This window comes from Astyanax mexicanus, chromosome 8, assembly GCF_023375975.1.
Source record: "Astyanax mexicanus isolate ESR-SI-001 chromosome 8, AstMex3_surface, whole genome shotgun sequence".
In the NCBI taxonomy this organism is placed as follows: domain Eukaryota; kingdom Metazoa; phylum Chordata; class Actinopteri; order Characiformes; family Acestrorhamphidae; genus Astyanax; species Astyanax mexicanus.
The window spans coordinates 54,399,868-54,416,723 of NC_064415.1; the positions used below are offsets into that span (position 1 = coordinate 54,399,868).

At 46.8% G+C, this 16,856-nt stretch overlaps 4 protein-coding genes across 12 annotated transcripts in view; 3 read left to right on the forward strand and 1 right to left on the reverse strand.

The window, feature by feature from the left end:
• LOC125803750 (uncharacterized) overlaps window positions 1–5,074 on the reverse strand; it is a 27,317-nt gene extending 22,243 nt beyond the window's left edge. For both annotated transcript variants that reach the window (XM_049481892.1, XM_049481891.1), the window contains exon 1: window positions 4,516–5,074. In XM_049481892.1, the coding sequence (XP_049337849.1) occupies window positions 4,516–5,061 (546 nt within the window). In that variant the 5' untranslated portion in view covers window positions 5,062–5,074. The remainder of the gene's footprint in view (window positions 1–4,515) is intronic.
• Window positions 1–16,554, forward strand: part of LOC111191602 (zona pellucida sperm-binding protein 4-like) — a 28,902-nt gene extending 12,348 nt beyond the window's left edge. Inside the window, exons 1-8 of one of the 8 annotated variants that reach the window (XM_049481884.1) lie at window positions 47–1,102; window positions 5,526–5,713; window positions 5,792–5,889; window positions 5,968–6,125; window positions 6,207–6,399; window positions 6,473–6,620; window positions 6,698–6,773; window positions 6,913–7,037. In XM_049481884.1, the coding sequence (XP_049337841.1) occupies window positions 943–1,102; window positions 5,526–5,713; window positions 5,792–5,889; window positions 5,968–6,125; window positions 6,207–6,399; window positions 6,473–6,620; window positions 6,698–6,773; window positions 6,913–6,995 (1,104 nt within the window). In that variant the 5' untranslated portion in view covers window positions 47–942 and the 3' untranslated portion in view covers window positions 6,996–7,037. Of the gene's footprint in view, window positions 1–46; window positions 1,103–1,179; window positions 1,368–1,445; window positions 1,544–1,621; window positions 1,780–5,525; window positions 5,714–5,791; window positions 5,890–5,967; window positions 6,126–6,206; window positions 6,400–6,472; window positions 6,621–6,697; window positions 6,774–6,912; window positions 7,038–11,642; window positions 11,768–16,429 lie in introns of those variants that run through there. The other 7 variants (XM_049481887.1, XM_049481883.1, XM_049481880.1 and 4 more) reach the window with 7 other exon arrangements.
• On the forward strand, window positions 8,572–11,133 carry LOC125803753 (melanoma-associated antigen C1-like). The gene is made up of 5 exons (XM_049481896.1): window positions 8,572–10,178; window positions 10,256–10,443; window positions 10,522–10,619; window positions 10,698–10,855; window positions 10,937–11,133. Exons 1-5 carry the CDS (start codon window positions 8,603–8,605, stop codon window positions 11,131–11,133), a joined length of 2,217 nt encoding a protein of 738 aa, XP_049337853.1. The 5' UTR covers window positions 8,572–8,602.
• LOC125803751 (SUMO-interacting motif-containing protein 1-like) lies at window positions 13,311–15,920 on the forward strand. Its single transcript, XM_049481894.1, has 5 exons — window positions 13,311–14,965; window positions 15,043–15,230; window positions 15,309–15,406; window positions 15,485–15,642; window positions 15,724–15,920. The coding sequence occupies exons 1-5, from the start codon at window positions 13,333–13,335 to the stop codon at window positions 15,918–15,920; spliced, it is 2,274 nt and encodes a 757-aa protein (XP_049337851.1). The 5' UTR covers window positions 13,311–13,332.
• Window positions 16,555–16,856: the final 302 nt, after the last annotated feature.

The following is a 16,856-nucleotide window of genomic DNA, read 5'->3' on the forward strand; positions in this document are numbered from 1 at the left end:
TCAATTTCCTTGGTTGTTAACACAGTTTCCTAGACCTGTTTCTGATCAGCTACCTGGTTTGTCTTCACAGTTTCCCAGGCCAGTCTCTCAACAGCTCCCTGGCTCGCCTGTGCAGACCCCGGGCTCACCTGTGCAGCTCCCTGGATCATCAGTCCAGTTCCCTGGATCATCTGCACAGCTCCCTGGATCATCAGTCCAGTTCCCTGGATCATCTGCACAGCTCCCTGGATCATCAGTCCAGTTCCCTGGATCATCTGCACAGCTCCCTGGATCATCTGCACAGCTCCCTGGATCATCAGTCCAGTTCCCTGGATCATCTGCACAGCTCCCTGGATCATCAGTCCAGTTCCCTGGATCATCTGCACAGCTCCCTGGATCATCTGCACAGCTCCCTGGATCATCAGTCCAGTTCCCTGGATCATCTGCAAGCTCCCTGGATCATCAGTCCAGTTCCCTGGATCATCTGCACAGCTCCCTGGATCATCAGTCCAGTTCCCTGGATCATCTGCACAGCTCCCTGGATCATCAGTCCAGTTCCCTGGATCATCTGCACAGCTCCCTGGATCATCAGTCCAGTTCCCTGGATCATCAGTCCAGTTCCCTGGATCATCAGTCCAGTTCCCTGGATCATCAGTCCAGTTCCCTGGATCATCAGCGCAGCTCCCTGGATCATCAGTCCAGTTCCCTGGATCATCTGTGCAGCTCCCTGGATCATCAGTCCAGTTCCCTGGCTCCTCTGCGCAGCTCCCTGGATCATCAGTCCAGTTCCCTGACTCCTCTGTGCAGCTCCCTGGACTGTCTTCTCCGCAGTTTCCAAGGCCATTCCCTCAGCAGCTACCTGGCTCGCCTGTGCAGCTCCCTGGCTCCCCTGTGCAATTTCCAGGCTTGTATTCTCCACAGTTTTTAGGGCCAGTCCCTCAACAGCTACCTGGCTCCTTTTCTATGCAGGTTTCTAGGTATGGTCCCCTGCTGAGCGATGCTACTAAATGCCAACTGGATGATGCTGATAAAATTCCATGTGGAGAACCTGGCATAGATGCTTCTCACTGCGGTGCTATAAACTGCTGTTTTGATGGCCAGCAGTGCTACTATGGAAGAACAGGTAAAGGTTTCAATTCTTTTAATGGATCAGAGATGATGCCGAACTGCCAACAATTACTTCCTCCTTTGGTTTTGCAGTAACTGTCCAGTGCACAATAGATGGCCAGTTTGTGCTGGTAGTGGCCAGGGATGCAACTCTTCCCAGGATCAGCTTGGACTCCATCAGCCTGTTGGGAGGAAGTGATGGACCCTGTGGTGTTGCTGACTATAATGCTGACTTTGCTATATACCAGTTTCCTGTAACTGCTTGTGGCACAAGAGCAACGGTTGGTCCTAGAGGCTTTTGTCAGGTAGATGAAGCTTGTTCATTTGTGTCTAAAATGTGTTCTGTGCTTTTTCTCTAGGTGCAAGGGGACTATGTGGTCTACGAGAACAAAATGGTGTCTTCCTATGAAGTTGGAGTGGGACCCCTTGGTGCCATCACAAGAGACAGCCATTATGAGTGAGTCTGTTTCAGATTCTGCTGGAAGATTAATTTTGGTGTTGTGGGATTTTACTGACTTTTTGATTCCTTTGCAAGGCTTTACTTCCAGTGTAGATATTCTACTACAAGCGTTGAATCCCTGGCTGTTGCTCTTTCATCCAATGATCCTCCTCTACCTGTAGTGGCTTCTGGTCCCCTCAGGGTAGAGCTGAGACTTGGCAATGGACAGTGTGTCACAAAGGGCTGTGTGGAAGGTGAGTTACTTCAGTATTGAGCTTGGTATGAGATTTGACTTTCTCTTCAGCTTCTAGAACACTTTCCTTTGTTCTCCACAGAGCAAGTAGCCTATACCTCCTACTACACTGAGGCTGAATACCCTGTGACCAAGGTCCTGAGGGATCCTGTGTATGTTGAGGTGCGCATGTTGGCGAGGACCGATCCCAATCTGGTCCTGGTCTTGGGACGCTGCTGGGCAACCTCTACACCTAACCCCAACAGTGTTCCTCAGTGGGATCTCCTGGTGAATGGGTAAGTTGGCAGTGCACCTACCAGTAGTGCAGTCTGGTGCTTCAGTACAGGCTAACGCTGATCTGCTCCGAAGGTGCCCGTACAAGGAGGACCACTACCTGACCAATCTGGTTCCTGTTGATGGGTCATCTGGACTTCCATACCCTAGCCATTACAAGCGCTTCGTCCTCAAGATGTTCACTTTTGTGAATCCTACTTCCATGGCTCCTTTGAAAGAGAGGGTAAGCATTTTGACATTGCGTTGTACGGAGTTCACTTCTTGTTCTGTGCTTCACCGCCTAATTTGTTTTCCCAATAGATCTACATCCACTGCAGTACGGCCGTGTGTTCACCGACTGCAGGTGCCACTTGTCAACCCAAGTGCAACAGGAGAAGTGAGTGACTTATTGGTTTGTTTTGTCCAATTGTATTGTTGCGTATGTTGGTTTTCCCAGAAATATTCAAGAACCACTGCTGTAGATTTATACAACTAATTTTATGGGCCTTACTTGCTTTTTCTTTTTTTCTCATCAGGGAGAGATGTTGGTTCAGCTCTATGGAATTCCAATCCTGTATCGGTAGTCTCTAGTGGAGAAGTGATCTACACACAGTATTAAGTGAAGCCTCATGATACTGAATAAAGTTGTCTTGATTTCAAACGTGTGGCTTATTACCCCCTTCCAGTCTTGCTCAAACTGCTTCTAGCTCTAAATAGAGCAGTGTCATTTCCATGGCTTTAACAGTGTTGTTTCTGGTAAAATCTCAGCTGCTTAGGGTCATATTTTGGGTACATGGAGTTAGGCCTCTTCTATGGCTTACCATTTTGAGGGGCTAAAACAAACATGCAAAGATGTGGGAAGGTGCTCATAAACAAATGTTGGGTAAGTTATTGGTTTCACAACTGGTTTACATTGGGGTCAAAATCTGACAATATAACTTGCAGATCAGAAATGTAGGGTCATGGGCATAGAATGCTTGTTTGCTCTGCAAGAGTTTTGAATTGGAAACCTTCTCCAGGACCTCAAACAGGCCTTGTTTTGATGTGGAAGAAAAACAAAACCGTCTTGCCCACTGAGGCATTTTGATGCAGTGATCTGACCTTCTCTAGTCAGATTATGATTAAGGTAACCCATGGTTGAATCAGTATCTAAACAAAAAAGGCATAGCAATGAATTGTTTTACTCCTGAAAAGGTTTCTGGCAGTCAATAAAACTACATCTTGCTATAATGCACAATCCGGTGTGAATGACCTTGTGGGTCCTGCTGTCTGGTGGAGTGGCAACACTGTGCAAAACCAACACAAGTGATCTGGCCAAACCCTGTATCAGACGCTTATGCAGGCGGGTCATCATGGCAGAGTACTGTACAGAGGTTGGTTGTTACCATGGCACCTAAACACTGTCCAACTTGTACCCTGTTTAGCCAGGCTGCTTTGTCTGTGTCCTGCACCCTGCATAGGAATCATGCTAGTTTCTAAAGCGGTGTACAACTAAACGCACCAAAGAGACACAAGGTATGCTAGGGCACTATCATGCATCTGTGTACACAGTGGAATAGCCAGTGTATCTCAAACTGTAGTGTCAGACAAATCATCTCCAGGAAAACACAATAGTGATGTCAAACTTGAAACTGAATTGATTCAATTTGAAGTTCAGAGTTTTGACACATGGCTTCAAAGCCTGAGGAAGTCATGTCATCCTTGTAATATTGAATATTGTCTATCTTATTTATGAAAACATCATGTTCTCTATACAGTCATGTAGGCTTTAAGGTAAAACAGAGACTACAACTTGAAAGTATTTAAGATTTTTCCCCCAATGAGTCATTTAGGGAGAGTAACTTATTAATGGGGGGATAATTCATTTTACTAATAAAAAAACACTTCTTTAGGCTGATTGAACACTAGATTTCCCTGTGGCATGATGACTCACAATGATTCAGTTTACTAGCTCCAGAGTCAAATTTGATTGATTAAAAGCCATAAAAAATCTGTTTCTTAATTTAACTTCAAAATATTTGATGTACTGTACAAAAGATCATAAAGAGGGCTAAATCTTGATTAAATTCCTACAGGAAAGTGAAATGCAATGCATGCACAGGGCTGGAACATTATTGAAGTCCAAACGAGTGGGGGAGGGGTTGTCCTCAATTAGCTGGAAAAACACAATAAAAGACTCAGTAGAAACACAGCTAGTTACTTGCTGATCTGAACGATTAGGAAACTATGGGGAAAATGTGGGGCATTTTAGTATGTGTGGCTCTCTGGTACAGCAGTGTAAGCAATGCTGCTGTAACCTCATGGAATCTACAAGCAGAAAAGCAACCTCAAAACCAGCAGCTTCCTGGATCGTCTACTCAATTTCCTTGGTTGTTAACACAGTTTCCTAGACCTGTTTCTGATCAGCTACCTGGTTTGTCTTCACAGTTTCCCAGGCCAGTCTCTCAACAGCTCCCTGGCTCGCCTGTGCAGACCCCGGGCTCACCTGTGCAGCTCCCTGGATCATCAGTCCAGCTCCCTGGATCATCTGCACAGCTCCCTGGATCATCAGTCCAGTTCCCTGGATCATCTGCACAGCTCCCTGGATCATCAGTCCAGTTCCCTGGATCATCTGCACAGCTCCCTGGATCATCAGTCCAGTTCCCTGGATCATCTGCACAGCTCCCTGGATCATCTGCACAGCTCCCTGGATCATCAGTCCAGTTCCCTGGATCATCTGCACAGCTCCCTGGATCATCAGTCCAGTTCCCTGGATCATCTGCACAGCTCCCTGGATCATCAGTCCAGTTCCCTGGATCATCTGCACAGCTCCCTGGATCATCAGTCCAGTTCCCTGGATCATCAGTCCAGTTCCCTGGATCATCAGTCCAGTTCCCTGGATCATCAGTCCAGTTCCCTGGATCATCAGTCCAGTTCCCTGGATCATCAGCGCAGCTCCCTGGATCATCAGTCCAGTTCCCTGGATCATCTGCGCAGCTCCCTGGATCATCAGTCCAGTTCCCTGGATCATCTGTGCAGCTCCCTGGATCATCAGTCCAGTTCCCTGGCTCCTCTGCGCAGCTCCCTGGATCATCAGTCCAGTTCCCTGGCTCCTCTGTGCAGCTCCCTGGACTGTCTTCTCCGCAGTTTCCAAGGCCATTCCCTCAGCAGCTACCTGGCTCGCCTGTGCAGCTCCCTGGCTCCCCTGTGCAATTTCCAGGCTTGTATTCTCCACAGTTTTTAGGGCCAGTCCCTCAACAGCTACCTGGCTCCTTTTCTATGCAGGTTTCTAGGTATGGTCCCCTGCTGAGCGATGCTACTAAATGCCAACTGGATGATGCTGATAAAATTCCATGTGGAGAACCTGGCATAGATGCTTCTCACTGCGGTGCTATAAACTGCTGTTTTGATGGCCAGCAGTGCTACTATGGAAGAACAGGTAAAGGTTTCAATTCTTTTAATGGATCAGAGATGATGCCGAACTGCCAACAATTACTTCCTCCTTTGGTTTTGCAGTAACTGTCCAGTGCACAATAGATGGCCAGTTTGTGCTGGTAGTGGCCAGGGATGCAACTCTTCCCAGGATCAGCTTGGACTCCATCAGCCTGTTGGGAGGAAGTGATGGACCCTGTGGTGTTGCTGACTATAATGCTGACTTTGCTATATACCAGTTTCCTGTAACTGCTTGTGGCACAAGAGCAACGGTTGGTCCTAGAGGCTTTTGTCAGGTAGATGAAGCTTGTTCATTTGTGTCTAAAATGTGTTCTGTGCTTTTTCTCTAGGTGCAAGGGGACTATGTGGTCTACGAGAACAAAATGGTGTCTTCCTATGAAGTTGGAGTGGGACCCCTTGGTGCCATCACAAGAGACAGCCATTATGAGTGAGTCTGTTTCAGATTCTGCTGGAAGATTAATTTTGGTGTTGTGGGATTTTACTGACTTTTTGATTCCTTTGCAAGGCTTTACTTCCAGTGTAGATATTCTACTACAAGCGTTGAATCCCTGGCTGTTGCTCTTTCATCCAATGATCCTCCTCTACCTGTAGTGGCTTCTGGTCCCCTCAGGGTAGAGCTGAGACTTGGCAATGGACAGTGTGTCACAAAGGGCTGTGTGGAAGGTGAGTTACTTCAGTATTGAGCTTGGTATGAGATTTGACTTTCTCTTCAGCTTCTAGAACACTTTCCTTTGTTCTCCACAGAGCAAGTAGCCTATACCTCCTACTACAATGAGGCTGAATACCCTGTGACCAAGGTCCTGAGGGATCCTGTGTATGTTGAGGTGCGCATGTTGGCGAGGACCGATCCCAATCTGGTCCTGGTCTTGGGACGCTGCTGGGCAACCTCTACACCTAACCCCAACAGTGTTCCTCAGTGGGATCTCCTGGTGAATGGGTAAGTTGGCAGTGCACCTACCAGTAGTGCAGTCTGGTGCTTCAGTACAGGCTAACGCTGATCTGCTCCGAAGGTGCCCGTACAAGGAGGACCACTACCTGACCAATCTGGTTCCTGTTGATGGGTCATCTGGACTTCCATACCCTAGCCATTACAAGCGCTTCGTCCTCAAGATGTTCACTTTTGTGAATCCTACTTCCATGGCTCCTTTGAAAGAGAGGGTAAGCATTTTGACATTGCGTTGTACGGAGTTCACTTCTTGTTCTGTGCTTCACCGCCTAATTTGTTTTCCCAATAGATCTACATCCACTGCAGTACGGCCGTGTGTTCACAGACTGCAGGTGCCACTTGTCAACCCAAGTGCAACAGGAGAAGTGAGTGACTTATTGGTTTGTTTTGTCCAATTGTATTGTTGCGTATGTTGGTTTTCCCAGAAATATTCAAGAACCACTGCTGTAGATTTATACAACTAATTTTATGGGCCTTACTTGCTTTTTCTTTTTTTCTCATCAGGGAGAGATGTTGGTTCAGCTCTATGGAATTCCAATCCTGTATCGGTAGTCTCTAGTGGAGAAGTGATCTACACACAGTATTAAGTGAAGCCTCATGATACTGAATAAAGTTGTCTTGATTTCAAACGTGTGGCTTATTACCCCCTTCCAGTCTTGCTCAAACTGCTTCTAGCTCTAAATAGAGCAGTGTCATTTCCATGGCTTTAACAGTGTTGTTTCTGGTAAAATCTCAGCTGCTTAGGGTCATATTTTGGGTACATGGAGTTAGGCCTCTTCTATGGCTTACCATTTTGAGGGGCTAAAACAAACATGCAAAGATGTGGGAAGGTGCTCATAAACAAATGTTGGGTAAGTTATTGGTTTCACAACTGGTTTACATTGGGGTCAAAATCTGACAATATAACTTGCAGATCAGAAATGTAGGGTCATGGGCATAGAATGCTTGTTTGCTCTGCAAGAGTTTTGAATTGGAAACCTTCTCCAGGACCTCAAACAGGCCTTGTTTTGATGTGGAAGAAAAACAAAACCGTCTTGCCCACTGAGGCATTTTGATGCAGTGATCTGACCTTCTCTAGTCAGATTATGATTAAGGTAACCCATGGTTGAATCAGTATCTAAACAAAAAAGGCATAGCAATGAATTGTTTTACTCCTGAAAAGGTTTCTGGCAGTCAATAAAACTACATCTTGCTATAATGCACAATCCGGTGTGAATGACCTTGTGGGTCCTGCTGTCTGGTGGAGTGGCAACACTGTGCAAAACCAACACAAGTGATCTGGCCAAACCCTGTATCAGACGCTTATGCAGGCGGGTCATCATGGCAGAGTACTGTACAGAGGTTGGTTGTTACCATGGCACCTAAACACTGTCCAACTTGTACCCTGTTTAGCCAGGCTGCTTTGTCTGTGTCCTGCACCCTGCATAGGAATCATGCTAGTTTCTAAAGCGGTGTACAACTAAACGCACCAAAGAGACACAAGGTATGCTAGGGCACTATCATGCATCTGTGTACACAGTGGAATAGCCAGTGTATCTCAAACTGTAGTGTCAGACAAATCATCTCCAGGAAAACACAATAGTGATGTCAAACTTGAAACTGAATTGATTCAATTTGAAGTTCAGAGTTTTGACACATGGCTTCAAAGCCTGAGGAAGTCATGTCATCCTTGTAATATTGAATATTGTCTATCTTATTTATGAAAACATCATGTTCTCTATACAGTCATGTAGGCTTTAAGGTAAAACAGAGACTACAACTTGAAAGTATTTAAGATTTTTCCCCCAATGAGTCATTTAGGGAGAGTAACTTATTAATGGGGGGATAATTCATTTTACTAATAAAAAAACACTTCTTTAGGCTGATTGAACACTAGATTTCCCTGTGGCATGATGACTCACAATGATTCAGTTTACTAGCTCCAGAGTCAAATTTGATTGATTAAAAGCCATAAAAAATCTGTTTCTTAATTTAACTTCAAAATATTTGATGTACTGTACAAAAGATCATAAAGAGGGCTAAATCTTGATTAAATTCCTACAGGAAAGTGAAATGCAATGCATGCACAGGGCTGGAACATTATTGAAGTCCAAACGAGTGGGGGAGGGGTTGTCCTCAATTAGCTGGAAAAACACAATAAAAGACTCAGTAGAAACACAGCTAGTTACTTGCTGATCTGAACGATTAGGAAACTATGGGGAAAATGTGGGGCATTTTAGTATGTGTGGCTCTCTGGTACAGCAGTGTAAGCAATGCTGCTGTAACCTCATGGAATCTACAAGCAGAAAAGCAACCTCAAAACCAGCAGCTTCCTGGATCGTCTACTCAATTTCCTTGGTTGTTAACACAGTTTCCTAGACCTGTTTCTGATCAGCTACCTGGTTTGTCTTCACAGTTTCCCAGGCCAGTCTCTCAACAGCTCCCTGGCTCGCCTGTGCAGACCCCGGGCTCACCTGTGCAGCTCCCTGGATCATCAGTCCAGCTCCCTGGATCATCAGTCCAGCTCCCTGGATCATCAGTCCAGCTCCCTGGATCATCAGTCCAGCTCCCTGGATCATCAGTCCAGCTCCCTGGATCATCTGCACAGCTCCCTGGATCATCAGTCCAGTTCCCTGGATCATCTGCACAGCTCCCTGGATCATCAGTCCAGTTCCCTGGATCATCTGCGCAGCTCCCTGGATCATCAGTCCAGTTCCCTGGATCATCTGCACAGCTCCCTGGATCGTCAGTCCAGTTCCCTGGATCATCTGCACAGCTCCCTGGATCATCAGTCCAGTTCGCTGGATCATCTGCGCAGCTCCCTGGATCATCAGTCCAGTTCCCTGGATCATCTGCGCAGCTCCCTGGATCATCAGTCCAGTTCCCTGGATCATCTGCGCAGCTCCCTGGATCATCAGTCCAGTTCCCTGGATCATCTGCGCAGCTCCCTGGATCATCAGTCCAGTTCCCTGGATCATCTGCGCAGCTCCCTGGATCATCAGTCCAGTTCCCTGGCTCATCTGTGCAGCTCCCTGGATCATCAGTCCAGTTCCTTGGATCATCTGTGCAGCTCCCTGGATCATCAGTCCAGTTCCCTGGATCATCTGTGCAGCTCCCTGGATCATCAGTCCAGTTCCCTGGATCATCTGTGCAGCTCCCTGGATCATCAGTCCAGTTCCCTGGATCATCTGTGCAGCTCCCTGGATCATCAGTCCAGTTCCCTGGATCATCTGTGCAGCTCCCTGGATCATCAGTCCAGTTCCCTGGATCATCTGTGCAGCTCCCTGGATCATCAGTCCAGTTCCCTGGATCATCTGTGCAGCTCCCTGGATCATCAGTCCAGTTCCCTGGATCATCTGTGCAGCTCCCTGGATCATCAGTCCAGTTCCCTGGCTCCTCTGTGCAGCTCCCTGGACTGTCTTCTCTGCAGTTTCCAAGGCCATTCCCTCAGCAGCTCCCTGGCTCCCCTGTGCAATTTCCAGGCTTGTATTCTCCACAGTTTTTAGGGCCAGTCCCTCAACAGCTACCTGGCTCGCCTGTGCAGCTCCCTGGCTCCCCTGTGCAATTTCCAGGCTTGTATTCTCCACAGTTTTTAGGGCCAGTCCCTCAACAGCTACCTGGCTCCTTTTCTATGCAGGTTTCTAGGTATGGTCCCCTGCTGAGCGATGCTACTAAATGCCAACTGGATGATGCTGATAAAATTCCATGTGGAGAACCTGGCATAGATGCTTCTCACTGCGGTGCTATAAACTGCTGTTTTGATGGCCAGCAGTGCTACTATGGAAGAACAGGTAAAGGTTTCAATTCTTTTAATGGATCAGAGATGATGCCGAACTGCCAACAATTACTTCCTCCTTTGGTTTTGCAGTAACTGTCCAGTGCACAATAGATGGCCAGTTTGTGCTGGTAGTGGCCAGGGATGCAACTCTTCCCAGGATCAGCTTGGACTCCATCAGCCTGTTGGGAGGAAGTGATGGACCCTGTGGTGTTGCTGACTATAATGCTGACTTTGCTATATACCAGTTTCCTGTAACTGCTTGTGGCACAAGAGCAACGGTTGGTCCTAGAGGCTTTTGTCAGGTAGATGAAGCTTGTTCATTTGTGTCTAAAATGTGTTCTGTGCTTTTTCTCTAGGTGCAAGGAGACTATGTGGTCTATGAGAACAAAATGGTGTCTTCCTATGAAGTTGGAGTGGGACCCCTTGGTGCCATCACAAGAGACAGCCATTATGAGTGAGTCTGTTTCAGATTCTGCTGGAAGATTAATTTTGGTGTTGTGGGATTTTACTGACTTTTTGATTCCTTTGCAAGGCTTTACTTCCAGTGTAGATATTCTACTACAAGCGTTGAATCCCTGGCTGTTGCTCTTTCATCCAATGATCCTCCTCTACCTGTAGTGGCTTCTGGTCCCCTCAGGGTAGAGCTGAGACTTGGCAATGGACAGTGTGTCACAAAGGGCTGTGTGGAAGGTGAGTTACTTCAGTATTGAGCTTGGTATGAGATTTGACTTTCTCTTCAGCTTCTAGAACACTTTCCTTTGTTCTCCACAGAGCAAGTAGCCTATACCTCCTACTACACTGAGGCTGAATACCCTGTGACCAAGGTCCTGAGGGATCCTGTGTATGTTGAGGTGCGCATGTTGGCGAGGACCGATCCCAATCTGGTCCTGGTCTTGGGACGCTGCTGGGCAACCTCTACACCTAACCCCAACAGTGTTCCTCAGTGGGATCTCCTGGTGAATGGGTAAGTTGGCAGTGCACCTACCAGTAGTGCAGTCTGGTGCTTCAGTACAGGCTAACGCTGATCTGCTCCGAAGGTGCCCGTACAAGGAGGACCACTACCTGACCAATCTGGTTCCTGTTGATGGGTCATCTGGACTTCCATACCCTAGCCATTACAAGCGCTTCGTCCTCAAGATGTTCACTTTTGTGAATCCTACTTCCATGGCTCCTTTGAAAGAGAGGGTAAGCATTTTGACATTGCGTTGTACGGAGTTCACTTCTTGTTCTGTGCTTCACCGCCTAATTTGTTTTCCCAATAGATCTACATCCACTGCAGTACGGCCGTGTGTTCACCGACTGCAGGTGCCACTTGTCAACCCAAGTGCAACAGGAGAAGTGAGTGACTTATTGGTTTGTTTTGTCCAATTGTATTGTTGCGTATGTTGGTTTTCCCAGAAATATTCAAGAACCACTGCTGTAGATTTATACAACTAATTTTATGGGCCTTACTTGCTTTTTCTTTTTTTCTCATCAGGGAGAGATGTTGGTTCAGCTCTATGGAATTCCAATCCTGTATCGGTAGTCTCTAGTGGAGAAGTGATCTACACACAGTATTAAGTGAAGCCTCATGATACTGAATAAAGTTGTCTTGATTTCAAACGTGTGGCTTATTACCCCCTTCCAGTCTTGCTCAAACTGCTTCTAGCTCTAAATAGAGCAGTGTCATTTCCATGGCTTTAACAGTGTTGTTTCTGGTAAAATCTCAGCTGCTTAGGGTCATATTTTGGGTACATGGAGTTAGGCCTCTTCTATGGCTTACCATTTTGAGGGGCTAAAACAAACATGCAAAGATGTGGGAAGGTGCTCATAAACAAATGTTGGGTAAGTTATTGGTTTCACAACTGGTTTACATTGGGGTCAAAATCTGACAATATAACTTGCAGATCAGAAATGTAGGGTCATGGGCATAGAATGCTTGTTTGCTCTGCAAGAGTTTTGAATTGGAAACCTTCTCCAGGACCTCAAACAGGCCTTGTTTTGATGTGGAAGAAAAACAAAACCGTCTTGCCCACTGAGGCATTTTGATGCAGTGATCTGACCTTCTCTAGTCAGATTATGATTAAGGTAACCCATGGTTGAATCAGTATCTAAACAAAAAAGGCATAGCAATGAATTGTTTTACTCCTGAAAAGGTTTCTAGCAGTCAATAAAACTACATCTTGCTATAATGCACAATCCGGTGTGAATGACCTTGTGGGTCCTGCTGTCTGGTGGAGTGGCAACACTGTGCAAAACCAACACAAGTGATCTGGCCAAACCCTGTATCAGACGCTTATGCAGGCGGGTCATCATGGCAGAGTACTGTACAGAGGTTGGTTGTTACCATGGCACCTAAACACTGTCCAACTTGTACCCTGTTTAGCCAGGCTGCTTTGTCTGTGTCCTGCACCCTGCATAGGAATCATGCTAGTTTCTAAAGCGGTGTACAACTAAACGCACCAAAGAGACACAAGGTATGCTAGGGCACTATCATGCATCTGTGTACACAGTGGAATAGCCAGTGTATCTCAAACTGTAGTGTCAGACAAATCATCTCCAGGAAAACACAATAGTGATGTCAAACTTGAAACTGAATTGATTCAATTTGAAGTTCAGAGTTTTGACACATGGCTTCAAAGCCTGAGGAAGTCATGTCATCCTTGTAATATTGAATATTGTCTATCTTATTTATGAAAACATCATGTTCTCTATACAGTCATGTAGGCTTTAAGGTAAAACAGAGACTACAACTTGAAAGTATTTAAGATTTTTCCCCCAATGAGTCATTTAGGGAGAGTAACTTATTAATGGGGGGATAATTCATTTTACTAATAAAAAAACACTTCTTTAGGCTGATTGAACACTAGATTTCCCTGTGGCATGATGACTCACAATGATTCAGTTTACTAGCTCCAGAGTCAAATTTGATTGATTAAAAGCCATAAAAAATCTGTTTCTTAATTTAACTTCAAAATATTTGATGTACTGTACAAAAGATCATAAAGAGGGCTAAATCTTGATTAAATTCCTACAGGAAAGTGAAATGCAATGCATGCACAGGGCTGGAACATTATTGAAGTCCAAACGAGTGGGGGAGGGGTTGTCCTCAATTAGCTGGAAAAACACAATAAAAGACTCAGTAGAAACACAGCTAGTTACTTGCTGATCTGAACGATTAGGAAACTATGGGGAAAATGTGGGGCATTTTAGTATGTGTGGCTCTCTGGTACAGCAGTGTAAGCAATGCTGCTGTAACCTCATGGAATCTACAAGCAGAAAAGCAACCTCAAAACCAGCAGCTTCCTGGATCGTCTACTCAATTTCCTTGGTTGTTAACACAGTTTCCTAGACCTGTTTCTGATCAGCTACCTGGTTTGTCTTCACAGTTTCCCAGGCCAGTCTCTCAACAGCTCCCTGGCTCGCCTGTGCAGACCCCGGGCTCACCTGTGCAGCTCCCTGGATCATCAGTCCAGCTCCCTGGATCATCAGTCCAGCTCCCTGGATCATCTGCACAGCTCCCTGGATCATCAGTCCAGTTCCCTGGATCATCTGCACAGCTCCCTGGATCATCAGTCCAGTTCCCTGGATCATCTGCGCAGCTCCCTGGATCATCAGTCCAGTTCCCTGGATCATCTGCGCAGCTCCCTGGATCATCAGTCCAGTTCCCTGGATTATCTGCGCAGCTCCCTGGATCATCAGTCCAGTTCCCTGGATCATCTGCGCAGCTCCCTGGATCATCAGTCCAGTTCCCTGGATCATCTGCGCAGCTCCCTGGATCATCAGTCCAGTTCCCTGGATCATCTGCGCAGCTCCCTGGATCATCAGTCCAGTTCCCTGGATCATCTGTGCAGCTCCCTGGATCATCAGTCCAGTTCCCTGGCTCATCTGCGCAGCTCCCTGGATCATCAGTCCAGTTCCCTGGATCATCTGCGCAGCTCCCTGGATCATCAGTCCAGTTCCCTGGATCATCTGCGCAGCTCCCTGGATCATCAGTCCAGTTCCCTGGATCATCTGCGCAGCTCCCTGGATCATCAGTCCAGTTCCCTGGATCATCTGCGCAGCTCCCTGGATCATCAGTCCAGTTCCCTGGATCATCTGCGCAGCTCCCTGGATCATCAGTCCAGTTCCCTGGATCATCTGCGCAGCTCCCTGGATCATCAGTCCAGTTCCCTGGCTCATCTGCGCAGCTCCCTGGATCATCAGTCCAGTTCCCTGGCTCATCTGTGCAGCTCCCTGGATCATCAGTCCAGTTCCCTGGATCATCTGCGCAGCTCCCTGGATCATCTGCGCAGCTCCCTGGATCATCTGCGCAGCTCCCTGGATCATCTGCGCAGCTCCCTGGATCATCAGTCCAGTTCCCTGGATCATCTGCGCAGCTCCCTGGATCATCAGTCCAGTTCCCTGGATCATCTGCGCAGCTCCCTGGATCATCAGTCCAGTTCCCTGGCTCATCTGCGCAGCTCCCTGGATCATCAGTCCAGTTCCCTGGCTCCTCTGTGCAGCTCCCTGGACTGTCTTCTCCGCAGTTTCCAAGGCCATTCCCTCAGCAGCTACCTGGCTCGCCTGTGCAGCTCCCTGGCTCCCCTGTGCAATTTCCAGGCTTGTATTCTCCACAGTTTTTAGGGCCAGTCCCTCAACAGCTACCTGGCTCCTTTTCTATGCAGGTTTCTAGGTATGGTCCCCTGCTGAGCGATGCTACTAAATGCCAACTGGATGATGCTGATAAAATTCCATGTGGAGAACCTGGCATAGATGCTTCTCACTGCGGTGCTATAAACTGCTGTTTTGATGGCCAGCAGTGCTACTATGGAAGAACAGGTAAAGGTTTCAATTCTTTTAATGGATCAGAGATGATGCCGAACTGCCAACAATTACTTCCTCCTTTGGTTTTGCAGTAACTGTCCAGTGCACAATAGATGGCCAGTTTGTGCTGGTAGTGGCCAGGGATGCAACTCTTCCCAGGATCAGCTTGGACTCCATCAGCCTGTTGGGAGGAAGTGATGGACCCTGTGGTGTTGCTGACTATAATGCTGACTTTGCTATATACCAGTTTCCTGTAACTGCTTGTGGCACAAGAGCAACGGTTGGTCCTAGAGGCTTTTGTCAGGTAGATGAAGCTTGTTCATTTGTGTCTAAAATGTGTTCTGTGCTTTTTCTCTAGGTGCAAGGGGACTATGTGGTCTATGAGAACAAAATGGTGTCTTCCTATGAAGTTGGAGTGGGACCCCTTGGTGCCATCACAAGAGACAGCCATTATGAGTGAGTCTGTTTCAGATTCTGCTGGAAGATTAATTTTGGTGTTGTGGGATTTTACTGACTTTTTGATTCCTTTGCAAGGCTTTACTTCCAGTGTAGATATTCTACTACAAGCGTTGAATCCCTGGCTGTTGCTCTTTCATCCAATGATCCTCCTCTACCTGTAGTGGCTTCTGGTCCCCTCAGGGTAGAGCTGAGACTTGGCAATGGACAGTGTGTCACAAAGGGCTGTGTGGAAGGTGAGTTACTTCAGTATTGAGCTTGGTATGAGATTTGACTTTCTCTTCAGCTTCTAGAACACTTTCCTTTGTTCTCCACAGAGCAAGTAGCCTATACCTCCTACTACACTGAGGCTGAATACCCTGTGACCAAGGTCCTGAGGGATCCTGTGTATGTTGAGGTGCGCATGTTGGCGAGGACCGATCCCAATCTGGTCCTGGTCTTGGGACGCTGCTGGGCAACCTCTACACCTAACCCCAACAGTGTTCCTCAGTGGGATCTCCTGGTGAATGGGTAAGTTGGCAGTGCACCTACCAGTAGTGCAGTCTGGTGCTTCAGTACAGGCTAACGCTGATCTGCTCCGAAGGTGCCCGTACAAGGAGGACCACTACCTGACCAATCTGGTTCCTGTTGATGGGTCATCTGGACTTCCATACCCTAGCCATTACAAGCGCTTCGTCCTCAAGATGTTCACTTTTGTGAATCCTACTTCCATGGCTCCTTTGAAAGAGAGGGTAAGCATTTTGACATTGCGTTGTACGGAGTTCACTTCTTGTTCTGTGCTTCACCGCCTAATTTGTTTTCCCAATAGATCTACATCCACTGCAGTACGGCCGTGTGTTCACCGACTGCAGGTGCCACTTGTCAACCCAAGTGCAACAGGAGAAGTGAGTGACTTATTGGTTTGTTTTGTCCAATTGTATTGTTGCGTATGTTGGTTTTCCCAGAAATATTCAAGAACCACTGCTGTAGATTTATACAACTAATTTTATGGGCCTTACTTGCTTTTTCTTTTTTTCTCATCAGGGAGAGATGTTGGTTCAGCTCTATGGAATTCCAATCCTGTATCGGTAGTCTCTAGTGGAGAAGTGATCTACACACAGTATTAAGTGAAGCCTCATGATACTGAATAAAGTTGTCTTGATTTCAAACGTGTGGCTTATTACCCCCTTCCAGTCTTGCTCAAACTGCTTCTAGCTCTAAATAGAGCAGTGTCATTTCCATGGCTTTAACAGTGTGGTTTCTGGTGAAATCTCAGCTGCTTAGGGTCATATTTTGGGTACATGGAGTTAGGCCTCTTCTATGGCTTACCATTTTGAGGGGCTAAAACAAACATGCAAAGATGTGGGAAGGTGCTCATAAACAAATGTTGGGTAAGTTATTGGTTTCACAACTGGTTTACATTGGGGTCAAAATCTGACAATATAACTTGCAGATCAGAAATGTAGGGTCA

What these genes read in the sequence shown, in the direction of transcription:
- LOC125803751 (XM_049481894.1), top strand. Translation starts at nt 13,333, where the DNA reads ATGGGGAAAATGTGGGGCATTTTAGTATGTGTGGCTCTCTGGTACAGC. An exon ending in CTTGTGGCACAAGAGCAACG is followed by an intron (nt 15,231 to 15,308) that starts GTTGGTCCTAGA and finishes CTTTTTCTCTAG; the next exon opens with GTGCAAGGGGACTATGTGGT. An exon ending in CACAAAGGGCTGTGTGGAAG is followed by an intron (nt 15,643 to 15,723) that starts GTGAGTTACTTC and finishes TGTTCTCCACAG; the next exon opens with AGCAAGTAGCCTATACCTCC.
- LOC125803753 (XM_049481896.1), top strand. Translation starts at nt 8,603, where the DNA reads ATGGGGAAAATGTGGGGCATTTTAGTATGTGTGGCTCTCTGGTACAGC. An exon ending in ACAAGAGACAGCCATTATGA is followed by an intron (nt 10,620 to 10,697) that starts GTGAGTCTGTTT and finishes TTCCTTTGCAAG; the next exon opens with GCTTTACTTCCAGTGTAGAT. An exon ending in CACAAAGGGCTGTGTGGAAG is followed by an intron (nt 10,856 to 10,936) that starts GTGAGTTACTTC and finishes TGTTCTCCACAG; the next exon opens with AGCAAGTAGCCTATACCTCC.